General features: G+C 39.7%; 1 protein-coding gene across 1 annotated transcript; it reads right to left on the reverse strand.

Moving 5' to 3' along the window:
• Positions 1 to 844: 844 nt before the first annotated feature.
• On the reverse strand, positions 845 to 13805 carry LOC139935850 (glutathione S-transferase C-terminal domain-containing protein-like). Its single transcript, XM_071930448.1, has 8 exons — positions 13350 to 13805; positions 11225 to 12462; positions 10041 to 10186; positions 7997 to 8109; positions 5222 to 5395; positions 3735 to 3902; positions 1731 to 1800; positions 845 to 1092 (listed from the first exon to the last, which is right to left on the reverse strand). The coding sequence occupies exons 1-8, from the start codon at positions 13803 to 13805 to the stop codon at positions 950 to 952; spliced, it is 2508 nt and encodes an 835-aa protein (XP_071786549.1). The 3' UTR covers positions 845 to 949.
• Positions 13806 to 17713: the final 3908 nt, after the last annotated feature.

Consider the following 17713-nt stretch of genomic DNA (forward strand, 5'->3'; position numbering starts at 1 on the left):
GCTATCAGTGTGGATGGGCTGACTGAGTAGATGTCTCACTGTATAGCTGTATCAATGCAGTAGAGGCTTACCGATCAGGAGGTTGTTCTTTGGGGAGCATGTAGGAGGGCTTAGTGAGCAGAGATGTACCTAATAGTCTCGTTCTCTTGCTGCCTCAGTGTGGATGGGCTGACTGAGTAGATGCCTCACTGTCTAGCTGTATCAATGCAGTAGAGGCTTACCGATCAGGAGGTTGTTCTTTGGGGAGCATGTAGGAGGGCTTAGTGAGCAGAGATGTACCTCATAGCCTCGTTTTCTTGCTACCTCAGTGTGGATGGGCTGACTGAGTAGATGCCTCACTGTCTAGCTGTATCAATGCAGTAGAGGCTTACCGATCAGGAGGTTGTTCTTTGGGGAGCATGTAGGAGGGCTTAGTGAGCAGAGATGTACCTAATAGTCTCGTTCTCTTGCTATCAGTGTGGATAGGCTGACTGAGTAGATGTCTCACTGTATAGCTGCATCAATGGAGTAGAGGCTTACCGATCAGGAGGTTGTTCTTTGGGGAGCATGTTGGAGGGCTTAGTGAGCAGAGATGTACCTCATAGTCTTGTTCTCTTGCTGCCTTAGTGTGGATGGGCTGACCGATTAGATGCCTCACTGTCTAGCTGTATCAATGGAGCAGAGGCTTACCGATCAGGAGGTTGTTCTTTGGGGAGCATGTAGGAGGGCTTAGTGAGCAGAGATGTACCTCATAGTCTCGTTCTCTTGCTGCCTCAGTGTGGATAGGCTGACCGATTAGATGCCTCACTGTCTAGCTGTATCAATGCAGTAGAGGCTTACCGATCAGGAGGTTGTTCTTTGGGGAGCATGTAGGAGGGCTTAGTGAGCAGAGATGTACCTCATAGTCTCGTTCTCTTGCTGCCTCAGTGTGGATAGGCTGACCGATTAGATGCCTCACTGTCTAGCTGTATCAATGCAGTAGAGGCTTACCGATCAGGAGGTTGTTCTTTGGGGAGCATGTAGGAGGGCTTAGTGAGCAGAGATGTACCTCATAGCCTCGTTCTCTTGCTGCCTCAGCACGATCAGTGTCAATTATTGACATGCATAGCTTAGCTGTGGGCAGTAACAAGGAAACAAATTATTAATATTTTTAAAGACCAGTATCCTCACTTGGCGTATCTCAACTATTATATAACAAATCTGTGAAAATTTTGACTCAATTGGTCATCGAAGTTGCAAGAGAATAATTAAGAAAAAAACCCAGTATTGTTGCACAAATATTGGTGCTTTCAGATGCATAATAAAAGGTTTCAGACCTGAAGAATTGTATTATTTTAGTGAGAAATTTGACGTACTAAGAAGGGACAATGGGTTTGTGACAGCTGGGGAAATACCTACATTCATGAGGGACAGGGAGATCTGTGGACAACTCAGCCGTAACATCATTGACTGAGGACACCACTCGAAAAAGAAGAAGAGCTACCTCTTTCTCAAAAACAAAGTTACTTCCGAGTGAGCCGTTTCTCAAAATGTTTCATACTATCAATAGCTCTCCATTGCTCAGTACCAAGTCTTAAGTTTTTAACAGTTATTTTTAATAATGACCAATAGTGTCCAGTGCTTTTCAGGCTAGCTGCCTTTATCAATCAGAGCTAGAGCTGTTGCTGCCAAATCAGATACAGCCTATCCTTTAAACCATTAGCGAATGACCCATCAAATTCCTTCCATGAATTTTTAAACTTTCCACTCACCTTGTTTAGCCATTTCAGTTTCAAAGTTCCTGGAGGTTTGCTCAGCAGTGTGACCAACTAACAAATGATCCTAGAAAAAAAATCAAACAACTGTTACATGAAATCTGGCCCAGGTGGTTTAGAATAGAACTTACGTCACACTTAGCGGTGTGACCCCCCCCCCCATCATAAAATAATAATATAATAATAAACATTTATTTATACTGTGCCAATTCCAGGCAAACCCGTTCAAAGGCGCATGATAATGAACGATAAAAATATTAAAGCATTAAATCATTTAGGAAGTAAACAATAAAATATAAAAATACACAGTTTAAAATGCAGAGAGCCATAAAAACTAGAAAAAGAGACAACCAAAATTAAAGGCTCAAAAGTGTGGGAATGCAACACAGATCAAAGGCGCAATGAACAATTACAATTAAACCATTAAAATCACATAAAACATTAGAACTAAAAATACACAGAAGAATAGACTGTGCAAGTCTCGCGCGCACCGGAGCGAGAAAACACGACAACTGAAGAACTTAATTTTTATATATATCAAATCTTTGCTTTAATTTTTTCTAAATGCCGAATCTGAACAACAAAAATACCTTTAGAGCTTTTTAAATTAGTTTTAGCTTTTTAAACAAATACACAATTATCGGTTAAAGTCTATGTAAAGACAAAAGTAAAACTCTGGGACAAGGATGTTTGTTTGATCTTAAATGTTTTGAAACCCCTTTTGTAAATCTACGCCCAAATCGGAAACTACTGAAAGCTGGTTTATACGCGGACGCACGATGGTCGTAGGGGCGTTAGATAAACGCGTGACGCATTTTAAAGAGGAAGCCGAAGCCTAAGCGACCAATGAAAAGGCTTTCCACCCCGCGCGGCCAAAACAAGCGTCTGCGTAAGTTTCGTGATCGGAGACGGGCACAAATTCTTAATTTTTTACAAGTAACCTGACCTGAGGTCAAGTTGAAATATCGGTTTTTCTTCGTTATTATGTTGACTTTATTTTTACTTTTATATATGTTGTTAATTAGTATTACATTTTTAACAACATATGTCATTTTTATGGTCATAAACTATATTATACTAAAGTAATGGACGAAACAAAATCTCCCCAACGTAAAACTCCATAAGGTTGGGACCAAAATGGTCCCGGAAGTTCAAATCTGCGCGAGACTTGCACAGTCTATACCAAAAGCAATGAAGCAGCAATAAAATATACAATACCATTTAAAAAAATATATATAGAGAGCGGGCAAAAAAATAAAATTACGACCAGACCCCCCAAATGAGATCAAAATATTAGCCCACACATGCCCCCCCCCCACCCCCAGGACAATGCCTGGTAAAGCCCGGCTCAAAGTTCCTGCCAATGTGATACACAAATCCGCAACCAATAATTTGCATCAGTTGAAATGTGCTCAACTACTGCGAAACATTCGCAGTGAAAACAGCCAAGTGACGTCAAATCTTCATCACATTTCCATTTGCAGAAAAAGAGCCAGAATTTGCCCGACTAGTCACACTCAATACCATAAATAAAGATTAGATACTAGCCTTTTTGGGGAAGTAACACCCCTTTTCACACAGGCGCTCAAGAGTCGTGCTGAACCAAATTCTTAATTAAGTACATGAAAAGTTTAACGTCTTAAAAAGTTTGGGCCGACTGGACACTCTAGAAGTCGAAAAATCAACTGTTTTAAGTAGGATTTGAAACTTTGCATGGTGGAAATACGGTATAGAAAGGTTTGCGGTAACACCATGTAGTGAATATCTCTAATGAGGTGGGGTGGTTCTGAAAAGAACCATTGGTTTCAACTATATCAACTGTTTTAGTCGTTCAGAACGACGGTTTCAGACATCAATCTTGTCATGAGCCGAGCCAATGTAAATGTTATGATAACTTTGCCAATTTATTTGGGTCGACCTAGAGGCGCTTCTAATCTATTTTGTCCGGCGCAACTTTGGCGCGCCTGTCTGGAACAGGTAGAAATTTCTTCAAAAACTTACCTCATAGTTTAAATGTGAGTTCCTGAAACGTAGACTCCTTGGGTACTTTATAAGATGAGAGTCTCGTGCCGATCCATAGCAACAAGGAGAGCAGACGATAGAAGCTGAACTCTTCAGACATTTCTCTAAGACTAGATCTGTTGCCACTCCACAAGCATGAAGGGCTACCTGTAAATGTCACAAGAATCAAAATTAAAATTAATTTGATAAGTCAGGGTAAAAGAAAGGAACATTTCTTACTGTTACCAGGTTACAAACGGTTCTTTACATTGCAAACAAACTAAACTTTTTGTTTGTATGTACTTTTCCTATTTTTTAATAAATTTGATAAGGGCCCAAAATGATCAGCCGTCGATTTCACCAAACTCTTCCTAACTTAGGATTAATCTTAGGACTTAGGACGAGTAAAGTTCCGTATTCAAATACGTAGGACGCATTGAACCCATCCTAAGTCGAGTTAGGATTCATCCTAGCATTTCGTGAAAACGGCTGCAGTTACACTGAGTGGGTTCCCCCAGAGCTGTGTATTGAAAGAGTTGCGACATAGAGGGACCAGTTTCTTTGGTGACGTGGTTGCTGGACCAAATGCTGCACAACCTGTATTCGCCAATGCAACTTGAGGACACAAAATGACTTCTAGTTGCAAATGGTCACAACTCTTTCATTTTTTTTTTTTTTTTTGCGGATGGGGGAGGGAGGGAGTTTTTTTTTTTTTTTACTTTTTTTAATTTTGTTGACATGCCAAATATGAAATCAAGAATAACAAAATCGTTTTTGATGTTTTCAATAGTTTTGTCAAACAAATTTAACTCCTAGATGACATTTTCTGTAAATTTTTTCAAACAACTAAGCACAGTGTAGCCCAAGTAAATATTTGAAGAATTGTTCATGTTTTGCCAACATGAATAAAAACCTTCTTTAAACATCTTTTCAAACCCGTACATTTTGAAAAAAATATCAGCTGAAAAATCTGGGCAGTAAAAGTATAAAGAGATATCCAGAAATGGGGAAAAAAAAATGGGGTCGGGGGGTTTTGAACGGTCGGGCGGGGACGATCAACAATTAATTTTTTTTATGTGGCCTTAAGTAGAGCCATGAAATTGAGAGCTGTTCTCCCAAGGGAACAAGAATGTTCTGAGTTTAAGCCGTTCCAAAAAGCGTAAGTACGGACTATAATTAATGGTCTATGAATGTACTCGTCAATAGTTATTCAATGTATCTATTTTTCAACCTACCCCAATAATAAATACTCCAGATACAGACCACTTGAAACGTGACGTCAGAAAAGTTTTTATTTTTATTTTGACAAAAATAGTACTTCGAAATTTTTTAATGTGAGGGTGGGTAGAGACCTATAAACTGCATTTTTATAAGGACCCATAATCTATTGGAAAAATGGTGGATCACAAAACTGAATTTGTTGTTCTTGGAGCCACTTTTTTATGGTTTATAAAATACTTGGCAATAAAAGTGAGTTTTCAACTTACCCCAAAGTTAAACACTCCAGTGTAGTAATTCAAATTGCACTGAAATAGAGACAGGTTAGTCAGTCTGGTACCCTGTACCCTAGTCTCTGCACGCTTCACTGATTCCTCATTGTTCTCCACCATGATGATGTGACAGTCTGGTAGACAATGAGCAAGAACAATTCCAACATGACCCTGAAATATAAAACATAAAAATACAAATAAGTTATCCCCCAAGATTGTGTAACCTATTCAAGACCTTTAATAGCAGCCTTAAAGGCACTGGACACTTTGGTAATTATCAAAGACCAGCCGTCGGTTTCACAAAACTCTTCCTAACTTAAGACTAATCTTAGGACTTAGGACGAGTCCCAACCCTGCACTATAGCATGCAGACCTTAAGATTAATTCTTAGTTAGGACGAGTTACTCATCCTAAATCGAGATAAGACGAGTCCTAACTCTTTGTGAAATCGACGGCTGTATCCTCACTTGGTGTATCACAATATGTACATAAAATAACAAATCTGTGAAAATTTGGGCTGAACTGGTCATCCAAGTCGCAATGAAATAACAAAAGAAAAAACACCCTTATTGCATAAGTTTGTGTACTTTCCGATGCCTAAAAACATGCCTGAAGTCTTTTAATATTTGAGTCAGAAATTACCTCTATCTCAAAAACTCTGTTACTTCACAGGGAGCCGTTTCTCACAATTTTTTATAATATCAAGAGCTCTACATTGCTCTTAAAGAAACACGTTGCCTTGGAAGTTTTTATACCAATACCAAGAAACCATGGCTCCAGACAGAAAGGCGCTGTAATCGACAATTAATGGTGTCACCAAAAACCATTATATAAAAAATGAGTCACTGAACACATCAGATTCCGTTTGTTGAAAGGTGTGGAAACACGCACACAAAATGAATAATTGCCCACAGCAGAGTTCACCATTATGGAATGACGAAGTAATTTTAAACACCTTAGTGACTATACTGAGGTTTCCAGGAAAAAGTCGGGTAATGGGTAAATGAAATAAATTGCCGACATCTCAATAGAAAAAAAAGGTGTGGCCGACAATATTTTGGATTACCTCAAGCATGGAACATACACAAAGTTCTTAGACATCAATTACAAGAACAGCAGGGCCCAATTTCATAGTGCTGTTTGAAGCACACACAAACAAGCTCAGCACAACAATATTCTGCTTACCAGATTTGGTTACAAGCCAAAACACAATTTCTTCTTTGGCTCATGTACATGTACCATCTGTGACTAGTACCCTGCTTAGCAGAAAATTGCTAAGGGATATTTTTATGATTAAAGGCAGTGGACACTATTGGTAATTACTCAAAATAACTATTAGCACAAAACCTTACTTGGTAGCGAGTAATGGGGAGAGGTTGATGGTATAAAACATTGTGAGAAACGGCTCCCTCTGAAGTGCCATAGTTTTCGAGAAAGAAGCAATTTTTCATGAATTTGATTTCGAGACCTCAGATTTAGAACTTGAGGTCTCGAAATCAACCATCTGAACGCACACAACTTCGTGTGAAAAGGGTGTTTTTTTCTTTCATTATTATCTCGCAACTTCGATGATCGATTGAGCTCAAACTTCAAAGGTTAGTTATTTTATGCATATGTTGAGTTACACCAACTGTGAAGGCTAGTCTTTGACATTTACCAATAGTGTCCACTGCCTTTAAGCAGCTCCATAAAATGGGGCCCAGGTAAAACTGCTGAGCAACTTTCTGCTCAGCACAAATGAGCAAGATACTAGTCAAAGCGGTGCAAAAACAAGTAAAAACAAGATTCATTTGAAGTGAATTGCCTAATAAACTGGGCCCTTCAAGCATTTGAAAGTTTCAACAGCTGTATGCGCAGAGCAGTCACTTTCAGTTAGCCAATCAGCATAAACTGTTAGTGCTTTGAGGTATGAGTTTGGAACCGAATGGGGGTTGGCAGAGGTGGAAGGCAGGGACAAACCCACTGAAGTGCCAATTTGATACACATTACTAGAATGCATGGCCTTATTCTGATTGGTAGATAATCAGAGTGGGACTGAAAACCCAATCCACATGTAAGGCTCTGGTACATTAGATAGATAGATAGATAGTTTATTTCTTTTTACATTCATGGCCAACGGCCAAATTACAGTAAAAATTACAATTCATACAAAAAAAAGTTACACATAAAAGTATACAGCTAGCTTATAAAAAAAGAATATCGTCATTGGAGGCTATATTAAAAGTTACAAAAAGGCATGAACAAACCACCATCAAAACACACCCAAACCAAAGCACTACCTATTAAATAAAATTAACAAAATAAGGAATGTGACTTTTTTTGAAACGTGAAGTTCTTGTGTTTAACCGGGAGAAATTATTTGCACTCCGTAGACTGCGGTAATGACTCTCATATCTAGTAGGAGGGAGGAGGTCCATGGTGTGAGTAGATTTTGGAAGGCCCTCTGCAAACCGCCGGCAGTGATTCTCCCTCCTACTACCTAGACAAAGACTCAAGCTCGCAGTCTCGGAGTGCGTCAGTGTAAGAAGTAAACTGATTACCCAGAACTATTCGGCATGCTCGCCATTGAAGAGTTTTTAATTGTGAAGATTGTTTAACATGTTTTAGTGTGATAGAGGAGTGCCATACAACATCAGCATAATGGTCTGAGATGGGATTTGAACAGGGGTCCACAGAGGTTGAAGGCAGTAATGTAACCACCGACTAGCCAATCTGATACCCATGACTTGGCCTTGATCTGATGGGTAGATATGACAAGCAGTTTTAACTTACCCCACCACTGCAGAAGTCAACAATGATGTCTCCTGGTTTACTAAGAGTCTTGACTGCTGCTACCAAGCTCTCAATCTGCTCCCGTTTGTGCCTGGCTCTATCCTCAGAAACATCTACAACAAATTGCACACAAACTTCCCAGATTAAATTGTACCTGATACATGTAAGGTATCTCACAAGAAGAAAATGTTAGGATTTGAAACTTCGCATGGTGGAAGAAACAAATAATGTTAAAATACTGACTTTCAATTCTGTTGAGTTATGATCAAGGCATTTGTAATTGGCATATCAATCTTAAAAGATGTTCCAGGCGCAGAGACAATGTAAACAAAACAATACACTTAAAAGATTCGGGTACTTTTTCAAAATGTCCACATATTTACATTAAACTTACAGGGTTTGAAGATAATGAAAGTGGAAAGCTTCCCTTCGAATATTACTAACTAAGGTTGTGTAGTTTCTGAGAAATGAGTAAAAACAAGTCACAAAATCATTTTGGTCTCCATAGGGATGTACCAGAACCTAAACGAAAGGACGTACGGAAACCTAAAAATTTCGTCCACTAGTGTGCAGTAGGCCGCATCTGATAAGCCTGTACGTGTCACATGGGTACCTAATTATTCCATTTGGCATACGCCCAGTTCTGAATAATGAGCAATGAACAGTGCACTGGATAATAGAATTCACTCGCAGAACTATACATACCGCCCATTTGGGTAAATAGGGGGGGGGGTGGGGGCTGCGCTATGTGGTTTTCTTTATAAATAATAGCCTAACCCCGGTGGTAAAAACGCGTTTACAAATGGCGAAGGGGAATATTGTTTCCCCCCTTTAGCCATGTGTCTTCGTTTCGTGCATGTGACATCTTAATAGTGACCCTTGTTTTGTTTTCTCGGGGAAGTAATGTTTAAATTTTAACTTCAAATATTCAATTTCTAGGAGATTTTACATCTGAGTGTTGCTTCTAAAACAGCCCTTGACTCCCCCCAGAAAATCGGAATGTATACTGCACACGACTATCTCTTCTGTCAGGAGGTATGCCCATCCTTTGTGTGTCACAATTGGACAATAGGGCTACAGGTTAATCTGGGCCTGGTCGTGGTGCGTCCTTCAGACCGCCTCTCAGACGATAAAGATTTGCATACGTTCCAGTAATGAGGGGACAGGCAGTGCTGCTGGTGCAAGAGTATCGAGTGACCAATCAAAATTCTGGTTACACACCCGAACATTTACCATACGTCCTATTTAGGTTTCCGTACGTCCTTTCGTTTAGGTTCTGGTACATCCCTATTGAGACCAAAATGATTTTAGCATGTAAAATCCCCTTAACCAGTTATGTTATAAACCAAAACCATAGCATAACTGGTTAATACGTTTTTACATGCTAAAACTGAGAAGAAAATTATTACTTTTACTCATTTCTCAAAAACTACAGCACCTCAGTAAGTAAAATTTCAAGGGAAGCTTTCTACTATCATAATCTTCAAACTGTGTAAGTTTAATGTAAATCTGTGGACATTGTGTTTTTTGTTAGGAAAAAGTACATACACCCTTTAATATCCATAAAGATAAATAGATAAATTTTAATTCTGGTCTTATGGAAAACAAATTTTTGTCCTCCCTGTACACATTTTGATCTACAAGCCTTGCAGCCTTCAAACGTAGTCCCACATACATTGCAGGAAAATACTGAATGTTAAAGCGCATTGAGCGTCACTGAGTGACTGATACAAGCGCTACATAAAGAGCGCTATTGTAAAGGCCGGTTTATAGTCAGTCGCCCGATGGAAATCTTAACGCGCTATCCTAGTTTGTCATCGCTGAGGCCTAAAAACTGTGTCCTTTTTAATCGTGCATCAAGATTTCCATCGCCCGACCATTGCGCGACCGGCTATAACTCGGCCTTCAGAAGCCATTATAATTATTTTCAAATGTACCAAAAGATTTTTAAAATACTGCGGTCGACAAACGACTCATTTTGATTGATTGCATCACAAATGCAGTTAATAACAATAAATAGCAATGTCATATAATGATTGCATACCTTGGGAGGGGTTTATGTCAGCTGGGAAGGCGTCCCAGGGTAGATGGATGTCACCGCACGGGAATTCCTCAACAACGATCTTAATCTCACATGACTCCAGTTTCTCCCCGACAGCTTTGAGATTGGACTTCGCATGAGGAGTAGAACTGTGAGAACAGAAACCCAATTAACGACAAAACATAAGATTCAGGAATTACAAAGAAAAAAAGATGATTATTTTTAGTATGAAAGCTCCTTGATTTTAAAACTATATAGACCTTGCATTGACGTCATCCAGCCGCCATCTCAGAGGAAAACGGTGACGAAACAATCGAGACGCACGGATTTGTACGCTCGGCGCACAGTATTGGCCAATGAACAACCTCCTTTTGACCTCTAGGTGAGGGCGCCCTACTGAAATGACGTCATGTGCATAAGGTCTATTATTACAATTTGTTGTTGAACAAAGATTCAATGATTGGAACCAAGTTCACTCTACCAACTGAGCTGTCAAGCCCTAATGTTGGAGGTCTTCCTATTTTGTCAATATCTTTGTTTGGCTGTATGCTCCCCAGGGGGCTGAAAAAGATTACAGGAATGTTAATGGCCCAATGACCAAGACACTAATGTAAAGCGCAATGAGTAGGAAAATAAAATGTGCAATATAAGAGCTAGTTATTATTATTAATGGCAGACTAAGCAAAGGGGTATTTTACATTTTAATTTTGGTTTAACCCAATCTCGCTACCATAGCCAGCGCGCCGTATCACGCTAGCTCTGCGTACGTCTCCAACCCCTGGGAGGGAAACTCTGATCTGTGTCTTTGATTGGCTATCATTTACGCGCAAAATTTGAAACGCCGTGCGTCTTTAAAAAGCTCTATACGACGAAACCATGCGTATAAAGATGTACATATTCACTTTTTTTGTGTCACGCAACACTGAACGCCAAGGCAAGTTTATGACTTTTATTACACACAGTGCATCCAGCGTGTGCGCGACCAACGCCCAAAAAAAACACCACAGGCATCTTGGTTGGGATTTGAACCTACAACCTTCGCAATTCTAGAGCAGTGTCTTACAAACTAGACCACCTAAACTGCCCGATAGCTAGAGGCATTTAGAATCCTGTGTTTTAGTAGCGGGGTACCGCAACGATTTCGAAGTAGGAAAATTAAATTTGTCACCTATTCTAATAACTCATACCTATTTATTTTGGCCGGTTTAACTTCCTCCACTTTGCTCTCCGTTGTCTTCACTGCTACACAATCGACCAGCCTCACTCCATCAGCAACCACCACCTCCTTCATTCCACACCTCTCTGCACAGTCCCTCACACCTGGCACCTCCCACATCCTCCGATACCACCTAAACACTAATGGAATATCCCAGGAGATGTCACCACCTTTGACCTTATCCAATCGACCGTGCAGGTAAGAGTGAACGGAGTGGAAGAGTGCAAAGTCTGTAAGGGTGACATAAGGACCCTCAGCAAATCGAGGCTCAAGAGCAGCATCTTGCAATTCTGCACCCGAACGCGTCTTATCTGGAATAGTGGTGCTTCGTTCTTTAGCTGAAATAACTCTCGTAGAGGGTAGAGACTCTGCAGTTTGGCCATCTGAGGAATCTTGAGCTCTTTCCTGTTTGTTACGTGTTTGATGATTTGTCACACCTGTTCTTGTTGCCGCTTGTAATTCCACAGAAGATTTTTCTGATTTGCACATTGCAGAACCAATTTTTTCAGACGGTGTGAGAATTTCAAGTAATTGTTCTTTATCTTGGTCATAGGGTTGCTCTAGAGTCATTGTTCTAACGCTAGCTGCTAGCTGATCAGTGCTTGGTGGTTTTTCCACAGTGCAAGGTGTCTCATTTGATGAAGAGCCACAATGTTCTTTGGCTGCATGATATTCTTTAGTTTGACCGTGTGATGCAACCAGAGTTGTTCCCTTCTCGTTGTCAACCTTTCTATCATCAGTAGGAGTCTGACGATCATTCGACGATGCGCAGGCTCTGTCACCAGCAGACTCCGCCCTCGATTTACTCTCCTTATCTTTCAAACGAGGATCATTTTTCCTATTGTCGGGATTTTCCGATTGCCCCAAAAGTTTCTTACTTTGACGGACTCGTTCCTTGTGCAACTGCTTGGCTGTTTTCATTTTCCGCTTGTCAATCAAGTTCAGAGTTCCACTTTGAAAGACAGAGTCTGGTATTTCCTCCAGCCTTACCTTACTATCTTGAGGGGTCTTGAGTTTACGTTTCTTCTTACCGATGGGCTTAGTCAGTTTACAAGACAGTACAGGGGAACTTGCAAGTCTGTGCTCCAGCTGGAGGATTCCTTCAGGGGTGGCATCTTCAGCTGTGGGATTTTGATAGATGTCTATCTCACAGAGTTTGGTCCATGGACTGACCTCGCTGCACTTCTTCAGGGAAGACTGTCTGAAACCCTGTGAAAAGCAACAAATAGAACAGTTGGTGATAGTACTCTAAAAGTAAAACCCTGTGAAAAACAATCAGTAGAACAGTTGGTAACATGGCAGTTGGATGTAAAAGGACTATACATACTTTGGGGAGGAATCGCACATTTACGCAACAGACAATTAGAGAAAGTTAAAACTTTCACAAAGCAGTTATTTTTACGGTGCTTCAAAGGGAATCTTTGCTCTCTTAAAGGAATGTTACAGAATTGGTAAGAAAACAAAATCGTGAAGATCACAAATTTACATAAAACTTACACAGTCTAATGATGATGACAATAGAAAACATCCCTTGAAATATTTCTGTCTGAAATTTCATATTTGATTATAAATAAATAATCCAGTTTCGCTTTTGGAGTTTATCGCTCATTTTTGTTTTGGCATCGATGCAATGCAAAATTGTAATCGGTTTTTCACTGTTCTCTCGTGACCCAGATGGCCGATCAAGCTCGAACTTCTACAGGTTTGTCAGTTTATGTATATGGTGGATTACATTGTCAGCAACTGTTTTGCTAGCAAAACCAAGTCTGTAATGTTCCTTTAAATTGGCCTTGTTAAGTCAGAGTTTCTTTGGGCCAGCAGTTAAGCCCGGTTCATACTTCCTGCGAATACGAAGCGAATTGTGACGTCACAGGGTTGTTTCCGCAGTGAATGTTGCGCAGGAGTATTGCACATTTCAACTGTTGCAAATTGTTTGTTGCGAATTTGTGACGTCAAAATTTGTACTACATTCACATTCGCAGGAAGTATGAACCGGGTTATACTCTTTAAAGGGAAAATAATTTGGTCAATTCTGTGAAAATAAAACAAGATTTTACTTCTATGTACTTGTACATTTATAGCATATCTTATCTTACCAATAGGGCATCTAGTTTCTGATCTTGGTGACGCTCATGTCCTTTATGAACTATTCGCCTCAGTACAGCACACAGTCCAGAGTAGCACGTCAACCTTCCGGCTCCCACAATTGCTGGTAGCTGACACTGCTGCACAAGCCAGTCAACGTCCTTGATATCCTTCAAAGTGTATTCCAGGTTTAGAGCGGAACAGGTTTGCTTCAACAAGACTTCTGAAAACTTCCTGGCCACGTCTTGGATCATGTAATCTTTGGCGTCATCTCCTGATGGAGGGCTGAAAGTATGTCCAAGCATAGGTTCAGCAGAAGGCTCTTCAACAGCATTGGCAGGTCCAGGAGAACATTCAGCAGTCTTGGACAGCCCAGAAGAAGGCTCCCCAACAGCCTCTGAAATTCCACAAGAAGGCTCTTCAACAGCCTTGGCAGATCCACCAGTACAGTCACAAATCTTTGACATCCCAGAGAAAGAAGACTCCCTAACAGCCTCTAAAAGTCCACCAGAAGGCTCTTCTACAGCCTTTTCCCAAAAAGAAGAGCCACCAGCATCACTGATGGGTCTTACAGTGACACAAGAATTTCTATCATCATATTTTGTCTCATCTTGCGTCAAATCTTCTTCATCCTTGCTAGACTTTTCAGGGGTAGCAGTCTGGACAAGAACTACATCAAAGGAATCATACCCGCAATACTGACATAAAAAGATCACGGTTCTGGTCTGTGGTGGCAGGTCATTTCCAACCACAGGAATATACAGCTTTTCTTTCTGGATTGCTGCCATTTTGTCCTCCTGGCTATCCATTTGCATAACTTGAGTTATTCACAATGTTTTTGAGAAAATATGAGACTTTATGAGAACATGTTTTTCAAGTAGCACTAACAACAGCTTGTGATGTAATTTCTACAATTGATGCAGACTTATTGTGGCTTTGTAGACGATGAACAGCTCAAGGTTGTAGACAGTATCAAGCCGTCATGCAATCCAGGCTGAAATTAAAAGGTGTTCTGATTCCAATGTCTTGAAACGTTGTTACCTGCATTTAAATAAGAAGAACAAAACCAATACTTTCAAAGACCATGTGGAGATGTTTACTTAAAGACACTGGACACTATTGGTAATTGTCAAAGACCAGTATTCTCACTTGCTGTATCTCAACATATGGATAAAATAACAAACCTGTGAAAATTTGCGCTCAATCGGTCGTCGGATTTGTGAGATAATAATGGTAGAAAAAACACCCTTGTCACACGAAGTTGTGTGCTTTCAGACATGTGTCAGATGCTTCATTTCGGGACCTCAAATTCTAAATCTGAGGTCCCAAAATCAAATCCGTGGAAAAATACTGCTTTCTCGAAAGCTACGTTACTTCAGAGGGAGCCGTCGGGAGGAGGGTTACGTTATCGCAACTATAACAAGTTTTGGTTAGAAGCCTACGGCAGCTTACAATAGTAATAAGCATTCTAAGAAACATTTCCCTTCAAAGTAATGTGCTATTATAAAATGATATATCTGAGAATTGTTACTGTCAGTAATGTTTCTCAGATTGTGTCTTCGAATGTAGATTATTCTTCCTGTGTGGACATATTTGCTATGGATTGAAAAACACATGATTCAATTGGCAGGGCTCAAATTTGGATGAAAAAATCCACAAGACTCGTGGCCCAACATTTTTACAACCAAAATTAAAACAAGTACACACAGTACTAAACTGCTTCAATTACTCAAGAAGTGTTGTTTTATTTGTTTCATGGGTGAGCTCGAGGACATTTCAATAAGACAACAATGAACGTAAATGAAACTTGAAAGATAATTATATCATTCAATTATACCAGACAACACTTACAACAAAAATTAAGCAATATTCAATAAAAATTAACTATATTTCTTCATGAAGAAAGTTGAATATAGTTAATTTTTATTGAATATTGCTTAATTTTTGTTGTTGAAAACATTCCGTATTCTGCCACCAATGTTCTGCTTATTTGTACAAAAAGGAATACCTCATTCGAATTAGATACTATTTTATTGCAAAACGAATGAACGTGGTGGCAGGATACAGCAATAAATCCGTAACGTAAGGCAATACCTGCTGCTCTGCCTACATAGGATCGAATGGCACGACGAGCGAGGGGGGCGGAAGAGTTCAACTTTCATTTCATTTCATTTCAACAAGCACGTCGAGAAACACTCAGCCGGCGCAGCGTTGCAGACAACTTAAACACTTTGCTTCACGAATTCTTTCCAAAAACTCTAAAGAAAGAATGTAGCAATATACTCTGCTAAAATACAATAAGACATTCCACTCATTTTAATGACATACCTGACCGAAACATTGACGAATTCGACGTTTTCAAAACTCCAATGTTGTTTTCTTCACAGCAGCTCCCACGTGCAGCAAAATGAACAGCGCCCTCAAGAGTCGATCAAATTGACAACTGTGGTGTGTAAAAGAAGGGGGCGTGGTAATTTTCAACCCCCACAAAAAACCCTAACAGCCAAAAGCTTTTGAATGGTTGGGGGAAAGGGGTTGCTCCACCCCCATGCATATGCTCTGTTAATTACACACTAATAGCTAGATTAGAATTAATTATGTGATATTTTTACCAGATGTTACCCAAGATTTTTTGACCAGTTCACCCTCTCGCTGGCGCTACACATTGTAGTCTGCAAAAACGTTCATGCCAAACATACATAACAAAGAAAACAGACAATGATTTCACAATTCCAATTAGGGTTTATGGTTCAGTGCAATGTGTGTTAAATTCCATGATTAAAAAAACACCCTCATTGAAGAAATGAATTGAACATTTAAAAAGGGAATTAACTTTCTTTATGTTCAAATAATTTCGTCAATGAGTCAATATAAACCAATACTGTTGAGATAATTCAATTAATTCCCAATATAATAGACTTGCCAAGACAATACAATAAACTATGCACGTGATTTCCATGGGGAATTAAAAACCTGCCTTTCCAACAAACAAAAGTGCGTCTTATATTAATTTACCTGAACAATTTCCCCATTATGTTCTAATCTAATTGTAGCAGGAAATCACGCACACTTGTTGTGGTGATGCAGGGATAATGAAACATAAATGAATGGCAGCAGACTGTACAATGAGGGCATGGCTCCCCTGAATATACCATACATGGAAACTTTGAAGAAAAAAACTCCCATAAAAACAACTTATGAAGTACTAAATAATTTGCAGGGGTGAGAGTCATTACTAATGAAAAAGTCTAAAACTTGCATACAAATTCAAAGGTATGTTGACATGATGGCATTTCTATCGTTTGGTAACCCCTGGGGGTTATAGATTCCAAGGAGCTTTTGGAAACAGTATCCAAAGCACTAGAGAAGTAGACCAATGAGCAGGATTTCTTTTCTTTTTTTGGAAAAAAACATTGTCTGATTTTCTTCACCAGGCCGACATAAAAAGTCTGAATTCAGCCAAAAGTCTGAACAATCTCATCCCTGCATATGGCAACTAACTTGGTAAATTTTATATAAATTGGGTTTCAATAGAGATAAATTGACTAGAGGGGGACTTGTACCCTAATGACCGTTATTTCTACTTTATTATTTTTAATTTGTTATAACTTACATATGTATCTATTTGTTTATTTACTTTGGGAATGGAAACCCATTTAAGTCTGCTAAGCAAGACTTGTTTACGCTTCAAGAAAACCGGGTCAATGGCCAAATTGCACAGCTGCTTATAAGCAGACAATATGAACATTTTACTGCTAAGCAAAAATAACCAGGAAAACAGTTGCAAGTAAAGGTACCGTAATTTTCGGATTATAAACCGCGCGGTGTATAAACCGCACTTCCCCAAAAAATACACAAAAATATTTAGGTGTCGGCGTATATGCCGCGCGGCGTATAAACCGCGATCAAAATAAAATAAAAACATGAAAAAACTAACCTCAAAACACGGAAGTGAAGTACGCAAACCTGCCGCGTTACGGGTGATTTTTTTATCTCACACTATCAGTCCTGAGTTATATTTTTTCCCATCAACAACCCTTTTCAAGAATTTGCGATTTGATGATCGGTTGTGTTGACCATGTTTTGTGAACTTCTTTGGCAACAAACTCTCCGTGAATCAAAGATCGGTCGACAACGCACACCGAGAAATAGTTGAACTTTGCCCTGCATCGCATCGCCCTCAGTTGACAAAATTTGTTCACGTTTGATTAGACTGGGCCCCCAGCCTCGAAGCGTGGGTCAGACGTTCAAGCTCCCCGTTGTACAATGGGCAGCCGCTCTACTCGATCCGTCCGAAGTCTAGCCAAGATTTTATGAATGGAACTATCACCGGCCAATCAACAACGGCCAATCATCAAACGGCCAATCACCGCAT

The sequence above is a fragment of the Asterias amurensis genome, chromosome 4, assembly GCF_032118995.1.
Source record: "Asterias amurensis chromosome 4, ASM3211899v1".
NCBI classification, from domain to species: Eukaryota; Metazoa; Echinodermata; class Asteroidea; order Forcipulatida; family Asteriidae; genus Asterias; species Asterias amurensis.

What these genes read in the sequence shown, in the direction of transcription:
- LOC139935850 (XM_071930448.1), bottom strand. Translation starts at nt 13,805, where the DNA reads ATGTCAAAGATTTGTGACTGTACTGGTGGATCTGCCAAGGCTGTTGAA. An exon ending in TTGACTTCTGCAGTGGTGGG is followed by an intron (nt 5,396 to 7,996) that starts GTAAGTTAAAAC and finishes TTTATATTTCAG; the next exon opens with GGTCATGTTGGAATTGTTCT. An exon ending in AACTGAAATGGCTAAACAAG is followed by an intron (nt 1,093 to 1,730) that starts GTGAGTGGAAAG and finishes TACTGCCCACAG; the next exon opens with CTAAGCTATGCATGTCAATA.